Source organism: Triplophysa rosa, linkage group LG13 (assembly GCF_024868665.1).
Source record: "Triplophysa rosa linkage group LG13, Trosa_1v2, whole genome shotgun sequence".
NCBI lineage: Eukaryota > Metazoa > Chordata > Actinopteri > Cypriniformes > Nemacheilidae > Triplophysa > Triplophysa rosa.
Window position 1 is genome coordinate 399,452 of NC_079902.1, and position 25,801 is coordinate 425,252.

A 25,801-nucleotide genomic window follows, 5' to 3' on the forward strand; every position below is an offset into this window, starting at 1 on the left:
CACCACCTCCCTTAAACACACACACCTCACAGCCTCCCTCACACCACCTCCCTTAAACACACACACCTCACAGCCTCCCTCACACCACCTCCCTTAAACACACACAGCTCACAGCCTCCATCACACCACCTCCCTTAAACACACACACCTCACAGCCTCCCTCACACCACCTCCCTTAAACACACACACCTCACAGCCTCCCTCACACCACCTCCCTTAAACACACACAGCTCACAGCCTCCCTCACACCACCTCCCTTAAACACACACACCTCACAGCCTCCCTCACACCACCTCCCTTAAACACACACAGCTCACAGCCTCCCTCACACCACCTCCCTTAAACACACACACCTCACAGCCTCCCTCACACCACCTCCCTTAAACACACACAGCTCACAGCCTCCCTCACACCACCTCCCTTAAACACACACAGCTCACAGCCTCCATCACACCACCTCCCTTAAACACACACACCTCACAGCCTCCCTCACACCACCTCCCTTAAACACACACACCTCACAGCCTCCCTCACACCACCTCCCTTAAACACACACAGCTCACAGCCTCCATCACACCACCTCCCTTAAACACACACACCTCACAGCCTCCCTCACACCACCTCCCTTAAACACACACACCTCACAGCCTCCCTCACACCACCTCCCTTAAACACACACAGCTCACAGCCTCCCTCACACCACCTCCCTTAAACACACACACCTCACAGCCTCCCTCACACCACCTCCCTTAAACACACACACCTCACAGCCTCCCTCACACCACCTCCCTTAAACACACACAGCTCACAGCCTCCCTCACACCACCTCCATCACACCTCACACCATCTCCTTCACACCTTACGCCACCTCCCTTAAACAACCTCCATCAAGCCTTGCCACCTCCCTTACACATCCTTACACCACCTCCTTTACACCTCTTCTCCAGGGTGGCCAGGGGTCCTTAAGTCTTAAAACGTCTTAAATAAAGTTCTCCTAATATAAGGCCTTAAAAATTATTTTTAAAAACTAAAATTTAAAACTTAAAAACTATTAAATTCAGTTTCTACGGGTCTTAAATATTTTGGTCACATTTCCGCAAAAAGTCTTTCCGTCTGATGGACCAAATTAATTTTAAATCATTGATCAGACCTAAGATTTTTCTCCCTGCTATAGTTACTGCATCATCAGAGAGAACTGAGGTCGCAGAAAACAGGTTGAATTACAAATAGTTTGCTGCATCCTTGCTACGATGAGTTCTCGTGGTGGTTAAAGCCGGTGCCTGGAAATGTTTTCGAGGCAAACTGTGCCATTTTTTGGAGATGTTTTAAACTCTGTATGAGCATCGAGGTGGTGGAATCACATCACACAGGCACAGAGGGAAGCAATGAGCGCACGAAAGGCCTTCAGCAGATTACAAGGTTCATTTTCAACTGTTTTTATATTGCAAGTAATGGATAATGTACAACCCCTTGATATTTCAGAGTAAAACCCGACAGGAGCCTTACGCGAATCGGGGTTAACGTTACAATCGGCTGGATGTACACATCCCGTATATTAAACAGTTATTGTTATTTTATGAGCAAATTATTGGACGTGAAATATTCGAGGAAAATGCGTTTCCTAACGGCATTAATCCAATGTGACTTTCAAACAAGACGAACATGCAATTTGTGCAAATATAAAGCAATGTTTTTATTTTGAATTTGGGTGAAATTCTGTCAGTAGTTCACAGAAAAAACTGTATGCAGAAAAACTGAAAGTAATTTGAGTGGTCTCTACATTTTCAGAGGCTGTGTATATAAAATATATATGTTTTAGAATGTGTATGTCCAGCGCAGGTTTGGTCTTAAACTTCATATAAAATGTCTTAAATTAAGGTCTTAAAAAGTTTATATCTGTAGACACTCCCTCTCGCCCTGCCGCCTTCCTTTCTGTCTCCCTCTTGCCCTGCCGCCTCCCTCTCCACCTCCCTTTCCCCTGCCGCCTCCCTTTCCACCTCCCTCTCCCCTGCCGCCTCCCTTTCCACCTCCCTCTCCCCTGCCGCCTCCCTTTCCACCTCCCTCTCCCCTGCCGCCTCCCTTTCCACCTCCCTCTCCCCTGCCGCCTCCCTTTCCACCTCCCTCTCCCCTGCCGCCTCCCTTTCCACCTCCCTCTCCCCTGCCGCCTCCCTTTCCACCTCCCTCTCCCCTGCCGCCTCCCTTTCCACCTCCCTCTCCCCTGCCGCCTCCCTTTCCACCTCCCTCTCCCCTGCCGCCTCCCTTTCCACCTCCCTCTCCCCTGCCGCCTCCCTTTCCACCTCCCTCTCCCCTGCCGCCTCCCTTTCCACCTCCCTCTCCCCTGCCGCCTCCCTTTCCACCTCCCTCTCCCCTGCCGCCTCCCTTTCCACCTCCCTCTCCCCTGCCGCCTCCCTTTCCACCTCCCTCTCCCCTGCCGCCTCCCTTTCCACCTCCCTCTCCCCTGCCGCCTCCCTTTCCACCTCCCTCTCCCCTGCCGCCTCCCTTTCCACCTCCCTCTCCCCTGCCGCCTCCCTTTCCACCTCCCTCTCCCCTGCCGCCTCCCTTTCCACCTCCCTCTCCCCTGCCGCCTCCCTTTCCACCTCCCTCTCCCCTGCCGCCTCCCTTTCCACCTCCCTCTCCCCTGCCGCCTCCCTTTCCACCTCCCTCTCCCCTGCCGCCTCCCTTTCCACCTCCCTCTCCCCTGCCGCCTCCCTTTCCACCTCCCTCTCCCCTGCCGCCTCCCTTTCCACCTCCCTCTCCCCTGCCGCCTCCCTTTCCACCTCCCTCTCCCCTGCCGCCTCCCTTTCCACCTCCCTCTCCCCTGCCGCCTCCCTTTCCACCTCCCTCTCCCCTGCCGCCTCCCTTTCCACCTCCCTCTCCCCTGCCGCCTCCCTTTCCACCTCCCTCTCCCCTGCCGCCTCCCTTTCCACCTCCCTCTCCCCTGCCGCCTCCCTTTCCACCTCCCTCTCCCCTGCCGCCTCCCTTTCCACCTCCCTCTCCCCTGCCGCCTCCCTTTCCACCTCCCTCTCCCCTGCCGCCTCCCTTTCCACCTCCCTCTCCCCTGCCGCCTCCCTTTCCACCTCCCTCTCCCCTGCCGCCTCCCTTTCCACCTCCCTCTCCCCTGCCGCCTCCCTTTCCACCTCCCTCTCCCCTGCCGCCTCCCTTTCCACCTCCCTCTCCCCTGCCGCCTCCCTTTCCACCTCCCTCTCCCCTGCCGCCTCCCTTTCCACCTCCCTCTCCCCTGCCGCCTCCCTTTCCACCTCCCTCTCCCCTGCCGCCTCCCTTTCCACCTCCCTCTCCCCTGCCGCCTCCCTTTCCACCTCCCTCTCCCCTGCCGCCTCCCTTTCCACCTCCCTCTCCCCTGCCGCCTCCCTTTCCACCTCCCTCTCCCCTGCCGCCTCCCTTTCCACCTCCCTCTCCCCTGCCGCCTCCCTTTCCACCTCCCTCTCCCCTGCCGCCTCCCTTTCCACCTCCCTCTCCCCTGCCGCCTCCCTTTCCACCTCCCTCTCCCCTGCCGCCTCCCTTTCCACCTCCCTCTCCCCTGCCGCCTCCCTTTCCACCTCCCTCTCCCCTGCCGCCTCCCTTTCCACCTCCCTCTCCCCTGCCGCCTCCCTTTCCACCTCCCTCTCCCCTGCCGCCTCCCTTTCCACCTCCCTCTCCCCTGCCGCCTCCCTTTCCACCTCCCTCTCCCCTGCCGCCTCCCTTTCCACCTCCCTCTCCCCTGCCGCCTCCCTTTCCACCTCCCTCTCCCCTGCCGCCTCCCTTTCCACCTCCCTCTCCCCTGCCGCCTCCCTTTCCACCTCCCTCTCCCCTGCCGCCTCCCTTTCCACCTCCCTCTCCCCTGCCGCCTCCCTTTCCACCTCCCTCTCCCCTGCCGCCTCCCTTTCCACCTCCCTCTCCCCTGCCGCCTCCCTTTCCACCTCCCTCTCCCCTGCCGCCTCCCTTTCCACCTCCCTCTCCCCTGCCGCCTCCCTTTCCACCTCCCTCTCCCCTGCCGCCTCCCTTTCCACCTCCCTCTCCCCTGCCGCCTCCCTTTCCACCTCCCTCTCCCCTGCCGCCTCCCTTTCCACCTCCCTCTCCCCTGCCGCCTCCCTTTCCACCTCCCTCTCCCCTGCCGCCTCCCTTTCCACCTCCCTCTCCCCTGCCGCCTCCCTTTCCACCTCCCTCTCCCCTGCCGCCTCCCTTTCCACCTCCCTCTCCCCTGCCGCCTCCCTTTCCACCTCCCTCTCCCCTGCCGCCTCCCTTTCCACCTCCCTCTCCCCTGCCGCCTCCCTTTCCACCTCCCTCTCCCCTGCCGCCTCCCTTTCCACCTCCCTCTCCCCTGCCGCCTCCCTTTCCACCTCCCTCTCCCCTGCCGCCTCCCTTTCCACCTCCCTCTCCCCTGCCGCCTCCCTTTCCACCTCCCTCTCCCCTGCCGCCTCCCTTCCCGCCTCCCTTTCCACCTCCCTCTCGCCCTGCCCCGCCTCCCTTTCCACCTCCCTCTCGCCCTGCCCCGCCTCCCTTTCCACCTCCCTCTCGCCCTGCTGCCTCCCTTTCCACCTCCCTGTTGCCTCGCAGCCTCTCTTGCGCTAGCATGCAACTGAGGCAGAGAATGATGAACTGCTCTCATCTCTTATATAATGTTATTAAAAGTTAGAGCCCTGGGGTGGGAAAGTTTAGCTGGGGCTTATTATTTCAAACTACTCTCCAAATAAATCAATCCTTTATCAAAGTCTACCTTCCTTATGAACTGTGTAATCAAATTGAACAGTGTTCCAGGCAAGAATCCTCTTACAATTCTATTAAATTGAGCAATTGCAGAGAGAAATGTCTTGAAAGAGACAGTCTCCGAAAGGCATGGCTGTTACAACACACAATGGCTCCACGGTCAATCAAAAAGCGGCTGTGTAAAACATCATTTTGAAAGAAATACTTCAATGAGTGTTGCGTAAAGACTGCCGGATGCGAGGTTGACATGAATTTTTAATCATGAAGCATGTGAATGGAATGAGTTTGTGTGTTTTTAACACGGTTTGAAGGGTAAAGGAAAATGACAGAGTCAGGCATTTGTAATTCACCTGAGATGTGAGGTCATGATGAGAGCTCAGTGTGTGACTTTAATAATGCTCTCATCCTGTAGCTCACGGGTACTGAAATATAACTTTGCTATGTGTTTTTTCGTATTCATCATCAAAAAATTTGTCACGCACGGAAAACTTACACGCTGAGTCTGATGCGTATTAATTAATCTGTTGCAGAAAAATTCTCAAAACAATCCAGCCTGTCGCTCTGCCTCTCTCTCCTTTCATGTCTACATTGACATTAGCTTGCTAGGCTGTCCTCACTCTCTGCCTACCTGTCAATACTCCTGTTTTTCACATCCATCTCCCGACATCCTCATGTTTTGTTATTTCCCCCGTGAAACTCCCGTGTTTCAGTTATTTCTACTGTGCACTCCTGGGACGCGGTTGCAAACGGACCGACGGAGACCTGAGTGCGTGTGCGAACAGCCCCGTGAACCCCCTCTCACCCCTCCCTGGAATGCGATCGCGGGTCTCTGCATACACTAGTGATGCGCGGGTCAGGGTTTTTTCAACCCGCGGGTCCCGCTTTTATGAAATTATTTGATGTAAATTCCCGACCTTAATTTCTCCCACACCTCGTCTTCCATCTTCACTTTTATTTCTCCGTTTGTTTTGTTGTTGTGGCTGGCAGCGGGAGCTGCTTGGCGCTTTTGTGACGTGTTTGGTTTGGGGACATCGCGCAAGTTACGTTGCTACATAGGCCTACGTATTGTAACCGTATCAAATAACCTAATAAAATATGAAAATATATATTCCACATATATATTATAGCCTATAGGGAATTGCACGCAACACACGTTTTTTTGTTTTTAATCACCTGCCCCAACCCTTCCCGCAAAGACAGTGACAATTTCTTTACCTGCCCCAACCCGACCCACGGGGCCTGCTGGTTATGAGACGACCCGCGCATCACTAGCATACACCCCATATTGAAATCAGTACATAGCATCGTGTTTCCAAGCTGTTCCACAATCATCTGCCACACTCTCTCTCTTTATATTCCACACTTTGTTTCTCATAAAGTGCTTTGTGCTGCGAGATGAAGTGAATCATCCTGGATATTATTGTTGGCTTGTACGGTGGCTCAGAATCGTCAAAACACCTCTCAAAATGCTCGCTACGGATGTGAAAAACATTCCGAAAAATGTTGAACCCGACGTACATTTCAGAGGCAGTGTGTGCATGTGATTGACACAACATTAGGTCGTATGCATTTATTTTTAATGTGCAATCGGACTCAATGACTCAACTAATACTGTCAACATTAAATCACTTCTCATTTTTATTCTCATTTGTGTAGTAGATTTCATTTTGCCTACTTTATATCTGTACGAATGGGCCATGTATGGTTTTATGATTTTTAATAAGAACCGGTTACAATAAAGGGTCAGAATTATTTCAAGAGTTAGAGTTGTACATTCTGCAGTTATATGTTCTGTATGTGGAGAAGAATGAAACATCAGCCTCAGGAGGTCAAATGAGCTGTTCGTCTTAATGATGTTATGACGTGATTAAACCCAATCTGTATCAGGCTTGTGTGACACAAGTGTGCAAATCCAGTACTCACTCAAAAATATAGAGAGATCGTTTACACGGGATTAGATGTTTTATAGTTATTTAGTCATTTTTCCATAAATGTAGAAAATTCATAAATGCATTCATGCACACTTGGCTAAAATGTAAGACAAATCAAAATTCTTTTTCACGGCGCTCTGGAACGATCCTTAATGTAAATGTGATGTGTAGTGCATTTATTTACAAAAAATATATGTTGGTCATTGTAATGGTTTACACCTGAAGGATTTCAAACCTTTGCTTTGTTTTCTGATCTCTCCACAGTGCTAAAGGAAACAAAGAGAAAGAGGAAAAAGAGAAGACGGCGAAGGAGAAAAAAGAGAAGAAAGAGAAGAACCCAGCAAACACTCCAGAGGCCAAAGCAGGAGCGAAGGACAAACCGAAGGAGGAGAAAGTCATTGATGGCAAGGAGAAGACCCCCAAGGCTGATAAAGACAAGAGGAAGGAGGACAAGAAAGAAGAGAAGAGCAAGAACGACGGGAAATCTGCTGAGAAAGAGCGTGACGTGTCCAACGACAGCAAGACAAAGGAAAGCGTGAAGGTGGAGAAGAGCGCTGCGTCTGGACCTCTGAAGTCTCTCGTGCCCAGATCTGAAGGGCTCGAGTCCGAACGGGGTAAGACAACAACCAGAATGCCAAAACACCCACCCGAATACACATTTTCTGCTTATTCATCAATGTCTGAGCAGCTCTTCTCCATTCCAGGAAACCCATTGTAGATTTAATACCATTTTATATTGTTCAGTTCCAAAATATGATTGAGATGCTGTTTCCAAGGGACACAGTAAATGTTAGTTATTGACTGAGAAACGTCACTTCTCTAGTGACACCAAACTCTATTGCTCAGTTTCACAGACAAGGCTGAAGATGAGTTTGAGCTGTCTTAACTGAAAATAAATATCTAAAAATATATCATTGCCATTGTTTTGTCTGGAGATGCGCACCATTTTAATGAAAGCCACTTACTAAGACAGTCCTTACTTACCGGGCCATTGTTTCTTTGTTTTCGTGGTGACATTTTTAAACTCTTAAGACCTTTTCATACTGGACGTCCAACAACATCAGCTTTCACATCAGGAGCGATCTCCAGCAGCTATTTCACTCCTGTAAACTAGATGGCGCTAAAAAATGAGTTAATGAGTTTGCTGTGGTTTCAGTAGAAGAAGATTTGAATGCGCTCGGGAGAGAGCATCGCTCTGCCGCGTGCAGTGTGAAAAGGCCTTGACATGAAATTCTTTTTCTGCGAACTAAACCTCACGTTTCTTTTCCCATGCAGAGCAAAAAAGACGAAAGGTTGACACGCACTCGTCACCGTCACACTCCTCTGCAGTTAAGGTTAGTATGGCCTGAGGAGAGCTGTGCACTTCTTTCCTCTTGTCCCCACCTGTCCGGAGATCACGTGTTTATCCAAAGCCCAGCCTCTGGAGGTCTCTGGAACCCGTCCCGTGAACGAGAGCAGTGGGGGGGACATTTTGCAGCTTATGGACTGTTTTTTGGAAGTGTATTTTTTCATAGATGTCAGATTTCTCTGACAAAAAGGACTTGCCAGAAAGTCAGTTCTAGCACAGAAAAAAATCTTCCCAAGTGCCTACATTTTTCTCCCTGTTTTCATACAACACATTTTGTAAGAGTGTAAATATAGAATCTACCTGTTTTTTTAAATTGTCCTCCCCTTCAGATTTTTCAAGCCATGGCGTAATACATACAGAGAAAGCAAAAGTAAGAAAAAGAAATAAAAGCACATGTTTTTTTTTTAACTAAATACAAAGCCGGGAGGATGATTTTGCCAGAAGTCCTGAATGTAGCATCAGACAGAAGATGTGGAAGATTCTCTCGTGGTCGCTTGGAATCCTCCGGCAAGGATACGTTCCTCTTCGACACCGCTCAGTTTTTGGGAAGGGTTGGCCCTGATTTTTGCGTAACCCGTTTACTCTCGAGGCCTGTGGTGGAAGACATCTACACGTCCAGCAGACATCATCCAGAGATGAGGCATCTCCAGCAGCTACCAATGCAAAGTCTTCCCAGAGGATTGATCTATGAGCACAAAGACCTCACGCCAAAGTGCACATGACCTCCTCTTGTTCTAGAAGCCCTCCTTCATTAATCCTAGCTGAGTTTAGATTGTTTCTCATCCTCTTCATGTAGCCCAGAGTAAATTCACTGAATGTATGCTGTATTTTTGAGCCAAGCTAGATGTTAAGATGTGTACCTTTAATGCAGTGAGATGAGGTGAACGTCTTGAAGAGCAGAACATACAGTACAGTGTGAGATGCAGGTTGAGTCCAGATTGACGTTAGGCTCCAGTAGTCTCTTCATCTCTAACCATGTGAAAGTTCTAGTCTTTGAAGGTCTTTAGGGGGATGTGTTGAGTGACGGCCAGCCTCCCCCCAGCCTTTCTCCTGCTGTGTGCCATCCTCTCCAGCTCATCTGTCATCTCCATTCATTCCTACAGGACAATCTCAACGACTTCAAGGATTCAGCTCCAAAGGTTTGGAACGTTTCTCAACTCTTAACTCTGTCTCAATCTGCTCAGCTGCACACCAGACACAATGTCCATGATGCTTCGAAGCGTTAGTTCACCCAAGAATTCAACTTTTGTCGTTCCACAACCGTAAGACCTCGTTCATCTTAGGAGCACGCATTTGAGAAGAGTTTTGATGAAGTCCAGGAGGTTTCTGTCCCTTAGACAACAACACAACGGTCACTCAAACCGCAGAAAGTTAGGAAAGACATCCTTATAATAGTGACTTCATGTCACTCCAGGGGTTCAACTTAATCTTATAAAGCCATGAGAATCTGTTTTGTGTGCAATAAAACAAAAATAACCACTTGATTGAACTATTTCTATGATCACGTCATATTTACATGTAGTCATTTAGCAGACGCTTTTATCCAAAGCGACTCACCGAGATCTCAGGGAGCAATAAGCGATATGTCATACAGGAGCAATAATACAATAGGTGCCAATACAAAGTTACTAGTTTCAACAAAATATAATGTAATATTTTAACGATCTGTGTGTCTTTAAAGGGGTCATATGGCGAGAACACGTGTTTTTCGGTGTATTTGGTGTGTTATAAGTTGCTCATGCATGTATTAGACACGTATAATTGCAGAAATGAAAGTGTGGGAACAAAAGAGTCATTCTATCTAAAAGCGAATGCTCACCCAGACCTGCCTGAAACGCCTCGTGTAGCCACACCCCGACGAATGTACGTCACTTCGTAACATGATTTGACTTAAGACCGCCCAAATCTAAACGCAAGTGAGGGGGGCTTACTTGTAAATCTCATTGTATCGTCACCGCCGCAGCCATGTCGTGGAGACGCTGTGTGTTTCGTTGCGAAAAGAAAGAGTCTGTGTTTGCCATGCCAAAAGATGAAACAACTAAAAACAAATGGTTACATTTTATTTACAACACTGTTCCAGAAAAGTACAATCCGAATGTTCAAGTTTGTGCAGCGCATTTCACAGATGATCGCTTCATGAACCTAGGAGAGATCAAGGCCGACTGTGCACGAAAGCTTTGGTAAAAAAGTGGGTCCGTTCCTACCATTAAAACTTCGCTAGTGCTTCAGATATCAGCCTGTAAGTATATTTTCATTGTAAAAGACTTTGTTACAGACTAACGCGAGTTGAGTTTGTCGTGTGTTTGTGATCTGCAAATGCAGACACGCGCGCAACGTGAATAAAGACAACATAAGTCCTAATAATCAGTAATAATGTTCCCACTAGAGGCAACAAATGTGGTGTTTATAATGTCTTTTTATATTTAGTATATATTTTGGGTTTATTGTCTTTGTTGAGTCGTGACGAGACGTGGCGTAACACTGGTTGATCAAGAAGGGCTAAAGTGCTGGCGTTATTTAGACCATTCCCTGCTGTAATGCCAGCTTGTTTCTATCGTACACAAACTCTGTATGATGTATATGCTTGTTTGTTTATAGTCTTTATAACCTCGTATATAAAAGGTAAAACGGTTAGCTATAGTTTTTAACTATTTAACATCATATTCTTTTTAATAAAACCTTACCAATCCTTTACATCTTGCTCAAGTTGCACTGGCAAAGTTGATGTATCGGCTAGGGCTGTGACGGTGGCCGTGACAACCGCACCACCGCGGTGGTAAGTGCCATGACGGTGGTGAGCTGCCACCGGCGGTATCAACCTTAAATCCTGTATACACATTACATTATATCTAAAACAAACCATAATATTCCTTTTAGCCGTGTCATATGACCCCTTTAAGAACTTTCTCCTCAGCAAAACCTCATTTGTTTTCTGCACATGAACGAAGGTCTTACGGTTGTGACACGAGGGCGAGGATTCTCAGGTTAAAATGCTGTCTAGCTTGTTTTGGACTATTTTTTCACAATTTGCCAAGTAATGCTCTGGAACACTCCAGATGGTACTTAGACAGTATGTTTTAATACAGTTCATTCATTCAGAGATGCTAAACTGTGCAGATTTTGTTCCAAATGTGTTTCCCTACAGCAATGTCTCTGATCATGTGTTGTTCTTGCAGTAACGGGGTGTTGAGAATTCTGTCTAGTGATGCAGATATCACGTGTGATGCTCAGGATGGCTGTGTCGTTAGGTTTTGACATTCCATGTGTGCATCTCTCGGTTCTTGCACTTTTTCATGTGCTCTGTATGCCAGGTATGGATTTTTGTGTTGGTTGGGAGCCAGTATGTGAACTTTCCCTTCAGAAGATGTCTGAATAACCCAGAAACATGCGGCATTCTGCTCGCACCTCCCTCCTCTCCTCTGCCAGAAGACATTTTATATTCTGCTAATGTAATTTCTGTCCAACAATATCCTCCATTCTTCCCGTGGCCACGCTCTCTTGGTCTCTGGTCCTCTATTCCCTCGCTTCAGTCTCTTTTCAACAGCTCCTGTCCGCCGGCGGGGAGATAAGTGTTTTTTGCAGTTTGGTCACTGAAGAATGTTTGAAAATATGCTGATGGCACCACCTGAAAAAGCAATCCTGCCGCCTGCTACTTTATCGTATCCTCTCTCTTTCTGAAGCTTGCTGTCAGATTTCCTCCCACATTAAGTGCGTTTTTTCCACATATTAAAAAGAGAAAATGTCTTGTAGTCTAATGCATTAGTTGCTGACTTTGAACCGCAGATTTTTGCATATTCTTCATTTTCTGAAACATTGTGTTTATCTTGCAGAAGTGCTTTCTCATAGGATATTGTGACAAATGTTTGTGTGTTCTAGTAATTCAGATGTTTGCGGTCGAGTTGGTTTTTGTCATGTGATTATTCAGCACAGAGAGAGGATGTCCTATTCATCATTTCTTCATCTCACATCTTGTCAGGTTGTGTGATGTTCCCTTTTCATACTCGAGTATCGTTTGAATTTGATCGATTTCGATTCTTAACGATTCCCAGTTTCGATTCCACAGTTGAAGTAAAACATTTAGATATCAACCCGTATGGTCATTTAGCCTGCTTATTGACTGCTTTGCAAATATTTTTCAATCAAAATATGCCATTCTTGTAAATCATGTAGATCCAAAGAGGTTGTTTTCAGAGGGTGGAGTAGTGATTTATAAAATGTAAGTCCTCAGGTGCCATATTTGAATCATTTAAAACAGAAACGGGCAACATCACATTGTCGGTCGGTCGGCGGATGTGTTGGGAAGAGTGCCTGCCAAACGTCATTTTTGCGCGCCCTTGAAAGGCACTGCTGAAGGGGACACAACGCAGAGTGTCGTCTCCGATAAAGAGAAAGTGATGTTGTTTTTATCACTCAGTTTGCCAAGTGTGATCCCAACGGCTGTGATGAGATCTCCCTTCAGAATTCCCAATTCAAGCACTTGATATTCGTCTGAAGTTTCAAACGCAGAAGCTGTAGATTACCGCTAATATTAATTCATTATTGCACAGACCGGTCGATTCACATTAAAAGACATTAATATGTCGTCAGCAGCCACGAAGATTATTTTATGTTGCTTGTATCTGCTTTTTCAACTTTCAACAACATGACACCTAAAGAGTTGATGGCCTCAGATCTCAAGATGGTCACATTTTTATGTGAACCAACTGCTCTCTGAACACACAATGAAACAATCAGTGTATTTGAATTAGGGATGTATCGGCCGATACCAAGCTCACGTACTCGTAATGACACACCGATACCAATGACCGATACCTCACGTGACATACATAGAGCCCTATGATTTCAGCAATGCAGAAAACGCAGACAGAATCGAGGAATCCAGGCATAAAAACAGAATTTGCTGTACAACACGGAATGACACGGAATCTGACAAATGTATTATTTCCTAACAAGAAATTAGCGCTGAACCGCTAACAGCTAACGAAATATTCAGGTACTGTTGAAATATGTATTCTGCTTGTTTTGCGTGAATGTGTGTGAAAGAGTGGTGCGGTTGCGTGTACTGAACCTGAACGCATTGTGCTTGTGGAGCTTTCAGAGCCAGCGTTTCACTGCACGAGGACACGAACACATAACAAACACCATTTGCGGTGGCGATCCGTCAAAATAAAAGTCTGGTTCACTTAAACAAACGCTCTTTGCGGCGTCCTGTCAAAATAAAAGTCCGGTTGACTTGAACAAGTTATAATACACTCACATTTTACCACACCACCCCCCTAAAATTTTTTATCATTTGACCACAGAGTATATCGTTTAGTATAGCAAACTGAAGTAAATGTGCTAGTAAAATTGTGATACTTATCATTAAAAAATTGAACTTAATTAAAAAATTACTTCAATTTAAGTAGACCTAAAAACAAATGAAAAAAAAATGTACCAGTAAGATACTGGTTTATTAACATAATTGTACATTATACAGGCATCGGTTATAGGGATCGGTATCGGCGAGTACCAGAAAAAAAGTATCGGTACTCGTACTCTGTCTTTAAAAAATGGTATCGGTGCATCCCTAGTTTGAATGAATGATTGTGTTGACCATGGTTGTGTTAACATTGTTGTTTGCTAGATATATAATAGTCCTGAAGCATTTATTCTTAAAAGGAACCTTGGGTATAGAGCGATGTATGGCTTAATATATTACCAATGGCATTGACTTTATAATTGTGAAATAAAAAAACAGTGTAACTGTCACAGTATTCATTAACTTCGAAAAAATACTTTTACTCTGAGGCCGCCATTTTTTTGCCTCAAAATCTGTGACGTCAAATGGTTGCAACCTAAACCCGTTCTCTTAACGCTACAGCGAAGCACACACGTTTCCATATATAACAGTAAAATATGAGTCGTCAAAGATAAGATCAGATATATTTACATTTATTCATTTGGCAGACTTTATCCAAAGCGATTTACAAGTAGGAGAGCATATATACATTTTGTCAACACGCTAAACAGTAGCGTTAGTTTACAAGGCCATGCTACTAGAGGATTAAAGCTGGAGTCAGCAAAGGAGAGAATGAACAACAAGGTTTTTTTTTGACAGACTTATATAAACCTATATAAGTACACAGGGGACAGTAGGTGGCGGTCCTCTTGACACAAGCCAGACTTCCTGCCATAAAAGAAGAATGCGTTTCGTAACCGTCTGTTCAAGGTGAGCGTGCATTAAATCATAGCTTTAAACCACCGTCTTTAAGACAGTTAAGACTATTTAAGACATCATCAGCCACCATAATCGTATACTTTATACATTATGAGAATATACTGATAAACACAATAATAATGCTTGCGGTTTGGTTATTTATTCTGTATTAGAGCACACGTGAATATTAGCCCCCGTCAGCTAATGACAGAGGGAGAGAAGACAATAGGCTACTTATGTAAATCAACATCAAAAAGTCAAAATCTGGATGAAATGCATTTTATAATGGCTAAAACATTGTGCATATAATATATTCGTAATGATTTTGGTTATTAATATGTATGTTTGTATTGTTTCTGACAAACAATATTAAAATGTAGGAAAATACACCAAATAACGTCTTTATATTCTTTATTATTTTAGCATTAGTTTATATATATATACTGTATATATATATATATATATATATATTATTCTACAGAACCTTATATTTACTGAAGAACTGATTAGTGGGTCTGTGTTCAGTTTGGCTACCTGTGGGTGCAACCATTTTACATCATCGAAAAAGAACATGGCGGCCTCCTTAGGTTAAAATGATCATTACATTTAGTTTTTTTTTAAAGAAATGTAAATATTTGATGGGTTTCTAACAACAAATGCTAGTAGTGTAAGGCTATTACAATGCATTAAGCCATACGTCTCTCTATACCCTGGGTTCCCTTTAACTTGTAAGTCGTGAAATAACAATTGGGTATTTCATATTTGCGTATGAGCTTCACTTTGGTCATACATCATGTGATTAGCTGCTGCAGATGTCATGTGTTGCGCTTGAAAAACTTTACAAAACAATACATTTTGACCAGCAAATTTGTGGCTGTTATTACAAGTTAGTTGAAGAAAATAGTGTGCCAGAATGCATACATTGAGTTCTGATATACACTCACCTAAAGGATTATTAGGAACACCTGTTCAATTTCTCATTAATGCAATTATCTAATCAACCAATCACATGGCAGTTGCTTCAATGCATTTAGGGGTGTGGTCCTGGTCAAGACAATCTCCTGAACTCCAAACTGAATGTCAGAATGGGAAAGAAAGGTGATTTAAGCAATTTTGAGCGTGGCATGGTTGTTGGTGCCAGACGGGCCGGTCTGAGTATTTCACAATCTGCTCAGTTACTGGGATTTTCACGCACAACCATTTCTAGGGTTTACAAAGAATGGTGTGAAAAGGGAAAAACATCCAGTATGCGGCAGTCCTGTGGGCGAAAATGCCTTGTTGATGCTAGAGGTCAGAGGAGAATGGGCCGACTGATTCAAGCTGATAGAAGAGCAACTTTGACTGAAATAACCACTCGTTACAACCGAGGTATGCAGCAAAGCATTTGTGAAGCTACAACACGCACAACCTTGAGGCAGATGGGCTACAACAGCAGAAGACCCCACCGGGTACCACTCATCTCCACTACAAATAGGAAAAAGAGGCTACAATTTGCACGAGCTCACCAAAATTGGACAGTTGAAGACTGGAAAAATGTTGCCTGGTCTGATGAGTCTCGATTTCTGTTGAGACATTCAAATGGTAGAGTCAGAATTTGGCGTAAACAGAATGAGAACATGGATCCATCATGCCTTGTTACCACTGTGCAGGCTGGTGGTGGTGGTGTAATGGTGTGGGGGATGTTTTCTTGGCACACTTTAGGCCCCTTAGTGCCAATTGGGCATCGTTTAAATGCCACGGCCTACCTGAGCATTGTTTCTGACCATGTCCATCCCTTTATGACCACCATGTACCCATCCTCTAATGGCTACTTCCAGCAGGATAATGCACCATGTCACAAAGCTCGAATCATTTCAAATTGGTTTCTTGAACATGACAATGAGTTCACTGTACTAGAATGGCCCCCACAGTCACCAGATCTCAACCCGATAGAACATCTTTGGGATGTGGTGGAACGGGAGCTTCGTGCCCTGGATGTGCATCCCACAAATCTCCATCAACTGCAAGATGCTATCCTATCAATATGGGCCAACATTTCTAAAGAATGCTTTCAGCACCTTGTTGAATCAATGCCACGTAGAATTAAGGCAGTTCTGAAGGCGAAAGGGGGTCAAACACCGTATTAGTATGGTGTTCCTAATAATCCTTTAGGTGAGTGTATATATGTGTGTGTTTATGAGCACCATGTAGTGCGTATATATATATATATATATAAATATGGCTAAAACCCCCTCAGTTGTTATTAAATGCACTGTAACCCACTGCTTCACACGCCTTATTGCTTTTATAAAACGGTTATTACATATGCGTAGCAAGGTTTCATAAAATGAAGTAAATAGAGATATTCAGGCTATGTAATGCGGTCAGCAGTTGTAAATCGGGGTATTTTATAACGGCTTAGAACTCTGCTGAGCCAATCAGAATCAAGGACCAGAACTGACCGTTTTATAAATTCAATTATACAACAGTTCTTTCTGATTCTTGAATCTGATTAGCTGAGAGCCATGCGATATTCCACCTGTATCACCACAGGAACAACTTCAGTGACTGTATCACTCTGACATTAAATAAATCGGACTATACGGTCCTCGCAACCGCCTCACTCTAATGAAGCTAGACAGCTAGCTAATGAGCGCACACACACACATGAAGCAGTTTATCCTTTCCAGAATGTTTTTTCTGTTATACAAAAAACAAGATATGAAATTATAAATTACCTAACCTAAATTTGTTTGGTATACATATAAAACTGTATGCACTTTAATCTGTACATGTGATGGAACTTTCTATCATCATTTTAACTTCCAAGAATCAATATTATAGGGATGTAACGATACTTCGTATTACAATATTTCACGATGTGCATCGTAGAGAGATGGGGATATTTTACGATATGTTTAATTCTATTCGTTCAGCGGTCAAGACGCTACCTACTCTGCGCCTGCGCGTCACGTGTGCTTATCTCACATGCGCTAGAGAGAGAAGCACAAGACACAATCTGTGTCTCCACGTGGTTTACAAAGCGTCTTATTTTCCTTCACATATTTCCTTCCTTTAAATGCCAATGTTGATTTATCCGCTAACATGAGCTGCTGCATGACGTGATATGAACATAAAGCCAAAAGAAAGCAGCGCTGTTCCGATCAGAGAAGCGATGAAGTGAGTCGTGCTGTAGATTAAAAGATCCAATGACATGATAAAAACAAGCATGTGATCTGCATGATTGAAGAAATGTAATACAGGTTATGTAATATGTCTTCTTGAAAGATTCTTCTCATTCATTACTGTCTCAAGCAAAGACAGCGCAGCTTCAAAGAGACACGAGCCAATAGCGCTTGAGCGTGAGCTCTGTCAGAGCGTTTCATTGGTTGAATGTGCTGAATGAACACGCCCTTCACTGAACGAACGAGTCAATTGAGTCAAAATGAGACTGAATGAACTGCTACACTGCAAAAAATGACTTTCTTACGAAGTCTTTTTTTCTTATTTTCCGGTAAAAATGTCTAAACATTCTTGAATCAAGATGCATTTTCTTGATGAGCAAACTGACCTAAGAAAATAAGTCTTGTTTTTAGTCAAAAAGTATGAAATTTCAGTGAATTTGTGCTTAAAACAAGCAAAAAATCAATTCAAGATTATTTTTCTTACCCCATTGGCAGATTTTTTGCTCGATCACGTGCTTTAGATAACAAAAATTGCAGTGTCAACTTGCTACAGTAAACAAGCACATGTTTACATTAAAAAACAATGGAAAGTGCCGCAGTGCAATGGGGTTAACACATTCTTAGTGAGTCTCTCTCTTTCATTCACATGCACGCCCTGCCTCGTTATTGCTCACTAATAATTTCACTGAAGCAGCACAGGACAAATTTAAAAGAAGTGACGGTTTGGAATTAGTAACGGAGGTTGGTGGGCTGGAATTTGTGGTGTAAGAAAATAGCTCCGATGTTGTTTCTGATTTATCACCACACTTGTGCCCTTGAACAGTTGTATACATGCATTATCCCTCTCGTAGTGGTGCGATATCTTTTATTACACGGCTGGTTGGAATGCTTGATTCTGATTGGGCAGTCGCGACATTTGCAGGTTCGTTATTCCCAGATAACAACCTCTCAAAACGAATAACACATGGTAACCCGGATGCAGCAAATCATTTTGACGGGTTTTTTTGACTAATTAAATATAAATATCTTTTAATGACATGTATGATATTATATTTACAAATGATTAAACCAAATTGCCTGTTCGTGACATTTGAACGCCGTTTCTTATTTTAAAACCGAAACTAAACGGCTTTTCCTCGCGGAAGGTCTGCATTCGGTAAAAATGAGCTAATAACATATTTCAAATTCTCATTTCATGTCCAGTTTTTTTCTCATGTGGCAAGTAGCCGTTTAATAAGCGGGATAATGTACAAGCAGCCGACTGTTATCACAGAAATAAGCCCCTTCAGTGTGACACAAGACCCTCCGCTTCACGTCCTGATCACACTGTCGGGGATTATTTCTGCCATAACAACCAGCTGCCTGGAAATTATCCCGTACATATCAGCAGCTGTGATTGTCTCCTGTACTCGTGCCTCGTGTCTCTATATCAGCATGGCTGTTACTAGGTCAATCACACTCGTACTCTAGCCATATTGGATTAATATCCGATTCCTATTCCTTTTGATTCCAATCCGATTCATAATCTTTTGATTCCTGATTCCAGAAGTGGGATTGATTTGGGTGACAGGAGGAGGGCTGAGAGTGTAATTGAGGGCCATCAGACTTAAATGATTTCATATTTCATGTGTTTTTTCAGGTAAAGAGCGAGGTATCATTTACAAGATGTAAAAACAACAATTACATCAGTCTTTTCATTGAATGACACATTGAAACATTGAAAATACTAAAAGCCCATGGCAGTGAATTGAAAATCAGCCAAAGAAAAACATTGATGTCAAGAATCTTTTTGGACGTTTGGTCTCTGAAGAGAGGAAGAACATTCAGAGCCACTGGGCAGATCAAGCAAGAATCTTCTGAATATTTGAAGAAACAATTCTTGCCACAGCTCTTTAACATCTTTAAAATGTTCATCTTTTTTTTGGCACAATCTAATCTGAAGTTTAAACTCAGAGCATGTGTTTGAGTTCCTTTTAGTCTGTTTGTATTGAGTTTATACTCTGCTAATGAACAAACGGTGTAGTTTTTCTTTTGTTCCGATCATGTGGGCAGTTGTATTACTGTGTCTCATGCATTTGGCATTCTGTGTGGTCTTTAGTATAAAATTAGACATTATATAACTGCTACCAACTTTATACATTTACACTCACACCCTCAGCAACAGGTTTATTTTGACCTCAAGCAAGTTTATGAATGCCTTGTTTAATCTGATCAGTTAAACTGCATTTTTCTTCTTAATACAAACTGTCCTGTGCTGAGCCTCTTACAGAGGAATGAATATATTACTATTGCATATCTGGCTGATTTAATAATCTGACAGTTAGGGTTGGGTAATGGACTTCCACGTACCATACCGCTAGCGGTTAATATGTGAACTGTACCCAACTCTATTGACCGTGTTTAGAAACCTTGACATTCTAAATTGACAATAGATCCTGATCAATAGATTAAGATATTTAGTTTCCTCAAATGTTATAAACTCATTGTTAGTTTAACACTAGTGTTGGTATTTGTATAGAGTGAAGGATTGTATATTTTATAACTGTACATGTGACTCATGCAACAGAAACGTGTGTGTGTGTGTGTGTGTGTGTATAAAAGTGTTGCTTTGTTGCTCTTAGAAAGTTTGTGTATTGTAAATGTTGTAGTACTGGGTTCATGAAACCACGTGTGATCAGATAAGCACAAACTGGACGGGTTCCTCTCAGAGGCCCCTGTGGGATCCCCTTTATATCACCGGTGTAGTGGATTGTCTGCAGTGAGATTCTAACCCTGCTGGGTCTGTTGTTTGGTTTGCACATTTGTTACCAGGTAAAAAAAAGTTTGGGTTAAAATCTAGTTGAGGACAAAGCTTACACAAGTTATTTTTCGTGTAAACTTACGGTCTGACCTCTTTTTTCTGCATACACTCGCTGGTCCTCACTTTACAGTTTCTTTGTGAGGTGCTTGGGCTAAGGTTGGGGGATTGTCAACATCAACACAGTTTATTTGGTTTTCTTTCTTTTGTTATCTGCTGATAGTTTCCACATTGATTCTTCATGCGAGTTCTTCTTCCCACAAATGATGCCCCGTCTCGCAGGAAGTCATGAAGGCCATTATTGCTGGCATACAGTCTCTGAACATTTTTTAAAATCCTGGGTCACAGCTATATTGTGCTTGTCACAACGTTTGACTCTTGAGGGGAAGAACTGTTCGTTGCAGATGTTTACCCTTAAGGCTTTATCATGTGACGTGTTTACCATTGCACCGAACACTACAGAATGAATAAACAAGCTGACCTGACAACTCCTACCAACAACACGTTCAACGCACAGTCAGCAATCATTGGACCTTCTGATGTATGTGAGTGGTGTCGGGACTTAAAGGGGTAGTTCACCAAAAAATGAAAATTCTGTCATCATTTACTCACCCTCAAGTTGTTCTAAACCTGTATCACATGTGTTGCTCTGTTGAACACAAAGGAAGATATTTGGAAGAATGTTACCATTCCGTTGTCTACCATAGTAGGAATTACTGTATCAAACAAAAATATTTGTAAAGAATTTGGGAAAACAAACCGTTCTGGGGTGCTTTTGACTACTCCAGAAATCTCAGGAGCTAACATTCTTCTGAATGTCTTTCTTTGTGTGCAACAGAACAAAGACATTCAAATAGGTTTGGAACAACTTAAGGGGAAAATGTCCTTTTTAGTGTGGAGTATCTCTTTAAATCAAACCAATGAAAGCGAATCGGATCATGTGCACTTACATCGAGATGAATGAAGTTCAATGATGTTGAGAGCAGGTCCACATTGAGTCTGGCTCCACAGAATTGATTTGATCTTTTATGACTGAATTGATTGTTTAATCTGTGACACATGGAGGTAAAGTGTTGTGTTGGAGCATTTATGACGGCGCTTCAGCAGTTTTAATAGCGCTCTAATGGAGTGACAGATGAGCGCTGTGAGACGTTAACCCTGCTTTATCTCTCCATGTCCCCTCAGCATCACCCTAACCACAGCACAGCCCTGTCCAAGAGCAAAGAGAAGGACGAGGAGAAGAAAGACTCTGACAAATCCAGGGACCGCTCCAAAGAGAGAGAGAAGAAGGAGGAGAGAAAGGACCGAAAACGAGTGAGTGAAATGCTTTGTGTTTGGGATACCTGCTGAAAGCACAAGCGTCCGTCTGATTCCTGCCGCTTTCTCCCGCTCTCATCCAGGACTACTCCAACAGCGACCGCGAGATGAGTCAGGAAGCCAAGCGCCGCAAAGACGAGAACGGAATGAGTGAGTGGATATCTGTTGAATTGGTTTGAGCGGGAGAAGCCAAGCTAGCGGAGCAGAAAGTTGTGTTTCTCCGCACTGGAAGCAATCATATAAAGCTCCGCTCGGGGCTGTTGTGTTATCTGTCTCACACCACTGCTCTTTGCCCTTTACGCAGGCTCCTCCAAACACAGCAAGAGCGCCAGCCCCTCTGAATCACCACACTCCAACGACAGCGGCAAACGCTCCAAATCCACCAGCAAGGACAAGAGCGACGTGACCAAACCAGAGAAGACCTCTGGAGGAAAAAAGGTCAGCGACTGTCTTTCACTGGTGCTCTTGGAGAAGGCAAGCCTTCGCTCGTGTATGACTGCTCTCAGGTTTGGCCTTCTGCACTATAAAAAAGAACATGTTGTGATGTCTCAGGGTGGCTCTTTTGACCTGAGCCAGTAAGCACCCTGATTATCCTAGCAACATGCTAACCTTAGCAACTGCTTATCCAGCAGATGTGTACCCGTGAAAGCACCCGGATCATCCCAGCATGATGTGCTTAAACTAGCATCATGCTTCAGTTAGCATCCAGCATTCTAGTGACGCTGCAGAAACGTTCTTGTATTCTTTGTTATTAAATGTAGAAAAGAGCTCTTACGCTTTGTGTCTGTTTGTTGTCATGTAGGAATCCAGGCATGACAAAGAGAAATCTGAGAAGAAGAGAGACAGCACCGGCGCTAAAGAAGACAAGAAACAATATCCTTTCATGCTTTAAGCACAAACAGCAGCGTGTAGCTCGTGTGTGTGTGTTGGTAACATGTTGTGTTTTCCCTTAACACTTTTCACCCATAAATCATCAGAGAAGCACAGATAATGTCTGCTGGCACTCGAGGTGAGCACTTGCTCTCGCAGCATTTCACAACCATTTGACAAGGTGGCTAATGTGTAGAAAGTCAGGCCGTGTTCACATTTGACTTCTTTTTTCAAGCTGCTAGCGTCTGCTAGCTTACATTATAATCCTATGGAGGAAACCGTGTTTTCAAAAAAGTCCCGAGCGCTTTTTAAACGCCAGCGCTGCCGTCTTTTCCCGCAGCTCGGAGCGTCTTTTGAAGTTGAAGAAAGTTAAAATGTTCCCTTTTCACAGCTGACCAATGACAAGCGAGTCGCCAGTCCTGTCGTTTCCATAGCAACATGCGAGGAAGGAGACTGGTTGAGCACAGGATAGAGATCAAAAAAGAAAATGGCTTCACTTTCAATAACTTTTGATTGGATTTCTAGAGAGAAATTAGTATTGTAGTTTTGAAATGTGTAATTGTTATTACAAAGACGCTCTCTGTTTATGTGAGGAATAATTGAGGACGGGCCGTTGAACTCTTAGGAAATAATGCACACCCTGAGGTGGTGATGGGGCCACGACGCGCAGCGGAGTATGCATTGTTCAGGGTGTACATCATTTCAACAAACCGGAGTCAATTATTCCACTTATACCACGGTAAATTCTAATAGGCCGCTAATTTAATGGGACTCATTTTTTCGGCGTCTCATCTCAAGCCGACTGCACAGCGCATATGCACATGTGTTTGCTTCATTTAGACAGAAAAGCCAAGTATCGATATTTGTTTTCGTTGCATTCAGAAAAGCATTTGGAGTTTTCTGTGCCAGCTGCGGTTCTCACGGTGCCATAGAAAGCTTGCTGCTGGGTCTTTAAAGGTTGTTTATCTCTTCCACAGACCTATTTTGACTTTAAGCCAATCATTAAACAAATAAAGTTGTTGTTTTTGTTATTTTCATGTTTGTAAGTGTTATCTTTAAGCCGCTGATTGTGTCGTGTGGTTTGCCGTTACCTTCGACATACGTTTTCGTTTTTCATCTGGACAGTCCAGCACAGCGCTGCCACCTGGTGGTGTTGTTGAAATTGTCCTGCTGGCCATAAATATGAATAGTTATTTCTTCTCAGACAATGGAAGTTACCTGTCATTTTGTTTGTTGTTAGATCTTTATTCAGTGGTGTATACAGTGGGCTACAGTATCCGCTGGTCAAGTCTGACGTCACGCACCACCATATATGGAAGGTCATGTACCGTTTCCAGGTCCAAACGCTCAAGAAGATGCTACAGGCAAACAAAAAAAAATGCTAATACACGGAAAACCCGGATCCTAAACTTTATCTTCATAACGAAATCCCACATGGCCAGTCAGCGATGGATTTTTCATAATTTAGTCAAATATTGATGTCGGAGATTGCGTGAGCCTGGTGACTGTAGTGTATACTTTGAGTTAATACATGTTTCACTTAAGTATGCGATGTGAGTAAACAGCTGTTTAAGCTGTAGCCCCGCTTGAAAGATGCTTGGACCCGGAAAGGTATTCCTTACGTCACCGCTTAACAACTAAATAACCTTATTCAGTTAAACTTGGCGCAGTGATATGGAAGTGTAATTCGTAATGCAAAAAATAATGCACACCCGTCGAGTGTTCGTCAGCCAATCAGAATGAAGCATTCCACAGCCCTGTGGTATAAAATTCAAACAGACTTCCGTTACGCTGCCTGTGAAGGCTGTCTGCATGTGTTGCTCTGAGCTGCCTCCGTGCACAAACGCTGCCTCTGAAGTCACTGCCTGATTGGGCAAGTTTTCGCACGGAGACATGGAGAAGGTGCCGGTACACAGATGGCTGCTGTTGTAGCAACAAAAGATGCCCTCATTTTGTTTTTTTACGAAAATAGCACCAACTTTTTAGTGTCAAAGAAGACCTTGCCTATTGAAATCATAAAATGTACAAATATTGGAAGAAAAACAAATGAAGCCCCACCCCCATAAACCTAATCATTGGCAGATCAGAATGAGCAAGTGTATGAAAGGGTTGTGAATGACCATGAGAGCGTGTTGGGGTGTGTTGTGCCTTTTGGAGACAATTACACGTTTCTTATAATGAATTGAGAAATGGGTGAATGGGTGTGAAAATGGAGCTGATTGATGTGCAGAAGTAGAATATGGCCGAGCGGTGTTTGAAATGAAGTTGTTGTTGTTGTTCAGCAGTGTTCCCCGCTGTGAGCCGCTGCAGGATTCATCATTTCTCAACCATGGCAGCGTCTTCATCTTTTCCTTCCGTCACCGTCTGGAAAGAAGATTCCTTTGCCTGCATCCAGACTTCTGTTGTTTTGCCTAGAAACGTTGTAGCTTGTATTTTAATCTGCCATTTTTATTGTGATATTTTCAGTACTTGACTGAAAGTTTGTTTCCTTTAAATATTTAGCACAATGTGCTGCTTGCATCACAAACAGATTCAGGTGGAATTGGTGTGTCACTCTCAAATGCTTGTGTTTTTATGACCTCATTCTATCTTCCTGTTCCCTCGTGGGGTTTTTGGGTTTTTTTTTTTTTTTTTTAAAGTGGAAGAAAATGACGTCTTTGCCTCGATTAGGGTTTCAGGATACTACTTTTCCTTCTTTTTAAGTCACATGTGATATTTAGGCTAGGTGTTTGAAGCAGTACACATGCTCTATTTGTATATTATGTATACAGAAATAATAAAATGGTTCCATGTAATAAGACTTTTCCTCTTACTTTCATTTCCCATGTAAGCATCCTTCTCGTCTGTGTCTTCAATCACGTTTTTAAAAGATTTGTATAAAGAATGGCAAGCTGGATTTCTCCCTAAATAAATGGACTCGAGGCAAAACAAATGATGACTTTCCAAACTACTTCATGATGTTTTTATCTGGCAAAGTTGACAAAGTGTATGCTTTTTCTAAATAAAATAGTTTTCTTAGTCTACCGTGTGTCGGTTGTCCTTTATGGCATGCTTTTCAAGTGTTGTGATGTCTATTCACCAGCTGACATCAGAAATAAACCCTTCCTTTACGTCGACTCTTCATGATTTCTTGTGTTTGACTTGTGTAGTTGGGATGAACGATACAGCTGTAACTCAACGTCTTTAATAACTGACACATTCAACTGCTGCACGCACGGTTAGCTACATTTTTAACTTCTAAAACGACCAAAGTTCCTTTAGAGAAGTCGTAGCACTCCACAGCCATGTGAGGAACTCATCCAGCCCGCTGTTTCAGTCATGGTAAGACCACCGTCCTAACTCTCTAAAATCCCACCAACAATTAAACCTGACATCAACTCGACCGTAACTTCTGTTTCTGAAGCTTAAATGTCAAGTTTGCTTCAGATACTGCACACGTGCACAGGACAGGTTGGCAAGCGCATGGTAGCG

At 44.0% G+C, this 25,801-nt stretch overlaps 1 protein-coding gene across 1 annotated transcript in view; it reads left to right on the forward strand.

Moving 5' to 3' along the window:
* The window catches only part of LOC130564241 (THO complex subunit 2-like), a gene marked incomplete at its 5' end in the record, with an annotated part of 44,899 nt that extends 19,548 nt beyond the window's left edge, over positions 1 to 25,351 (forward strand). Inside the window, 9 exons of the mRNA XM_057350186.1 lie at positions 6,900 to 7,249; positions 7,911 to 7,969; positions 9,087 to 9,122; positions 21,329 to 21,457; positions 21,544 to 21,610; positions 21,765 to 21,898; positions 22,263 to 22,333; positions 22,424 to 22,469; positions 24,613 to 25,351. Coding sequence (XP_057206169.1) covers positions 6,900 to 7,249; positions 7,911 to 7,969; positions 9,087 to 9,122; positions 21,329 to 21,457; positions 21,544 to 21,610; positions 21,765 to 21,898; positions 22,263 to 22,333; positions 22,424 to 22,451 — 874 coding nt within the window. The remainder of the gene's footprint in view (positions 1 to 6,899; positions 7,250 to 7,910; positions 7,970 to 9,086; positions 9,123 to 21,328; positions 21,458 to 21,543; positions 21,611 to 21,764; positions 21,899 to 22,262; positions 22,334 to 22,423; positions 22,470 to 24,612) is intronic.
* Positions 25,352 to 25,801: the final 450 nt, after the last annotated feature.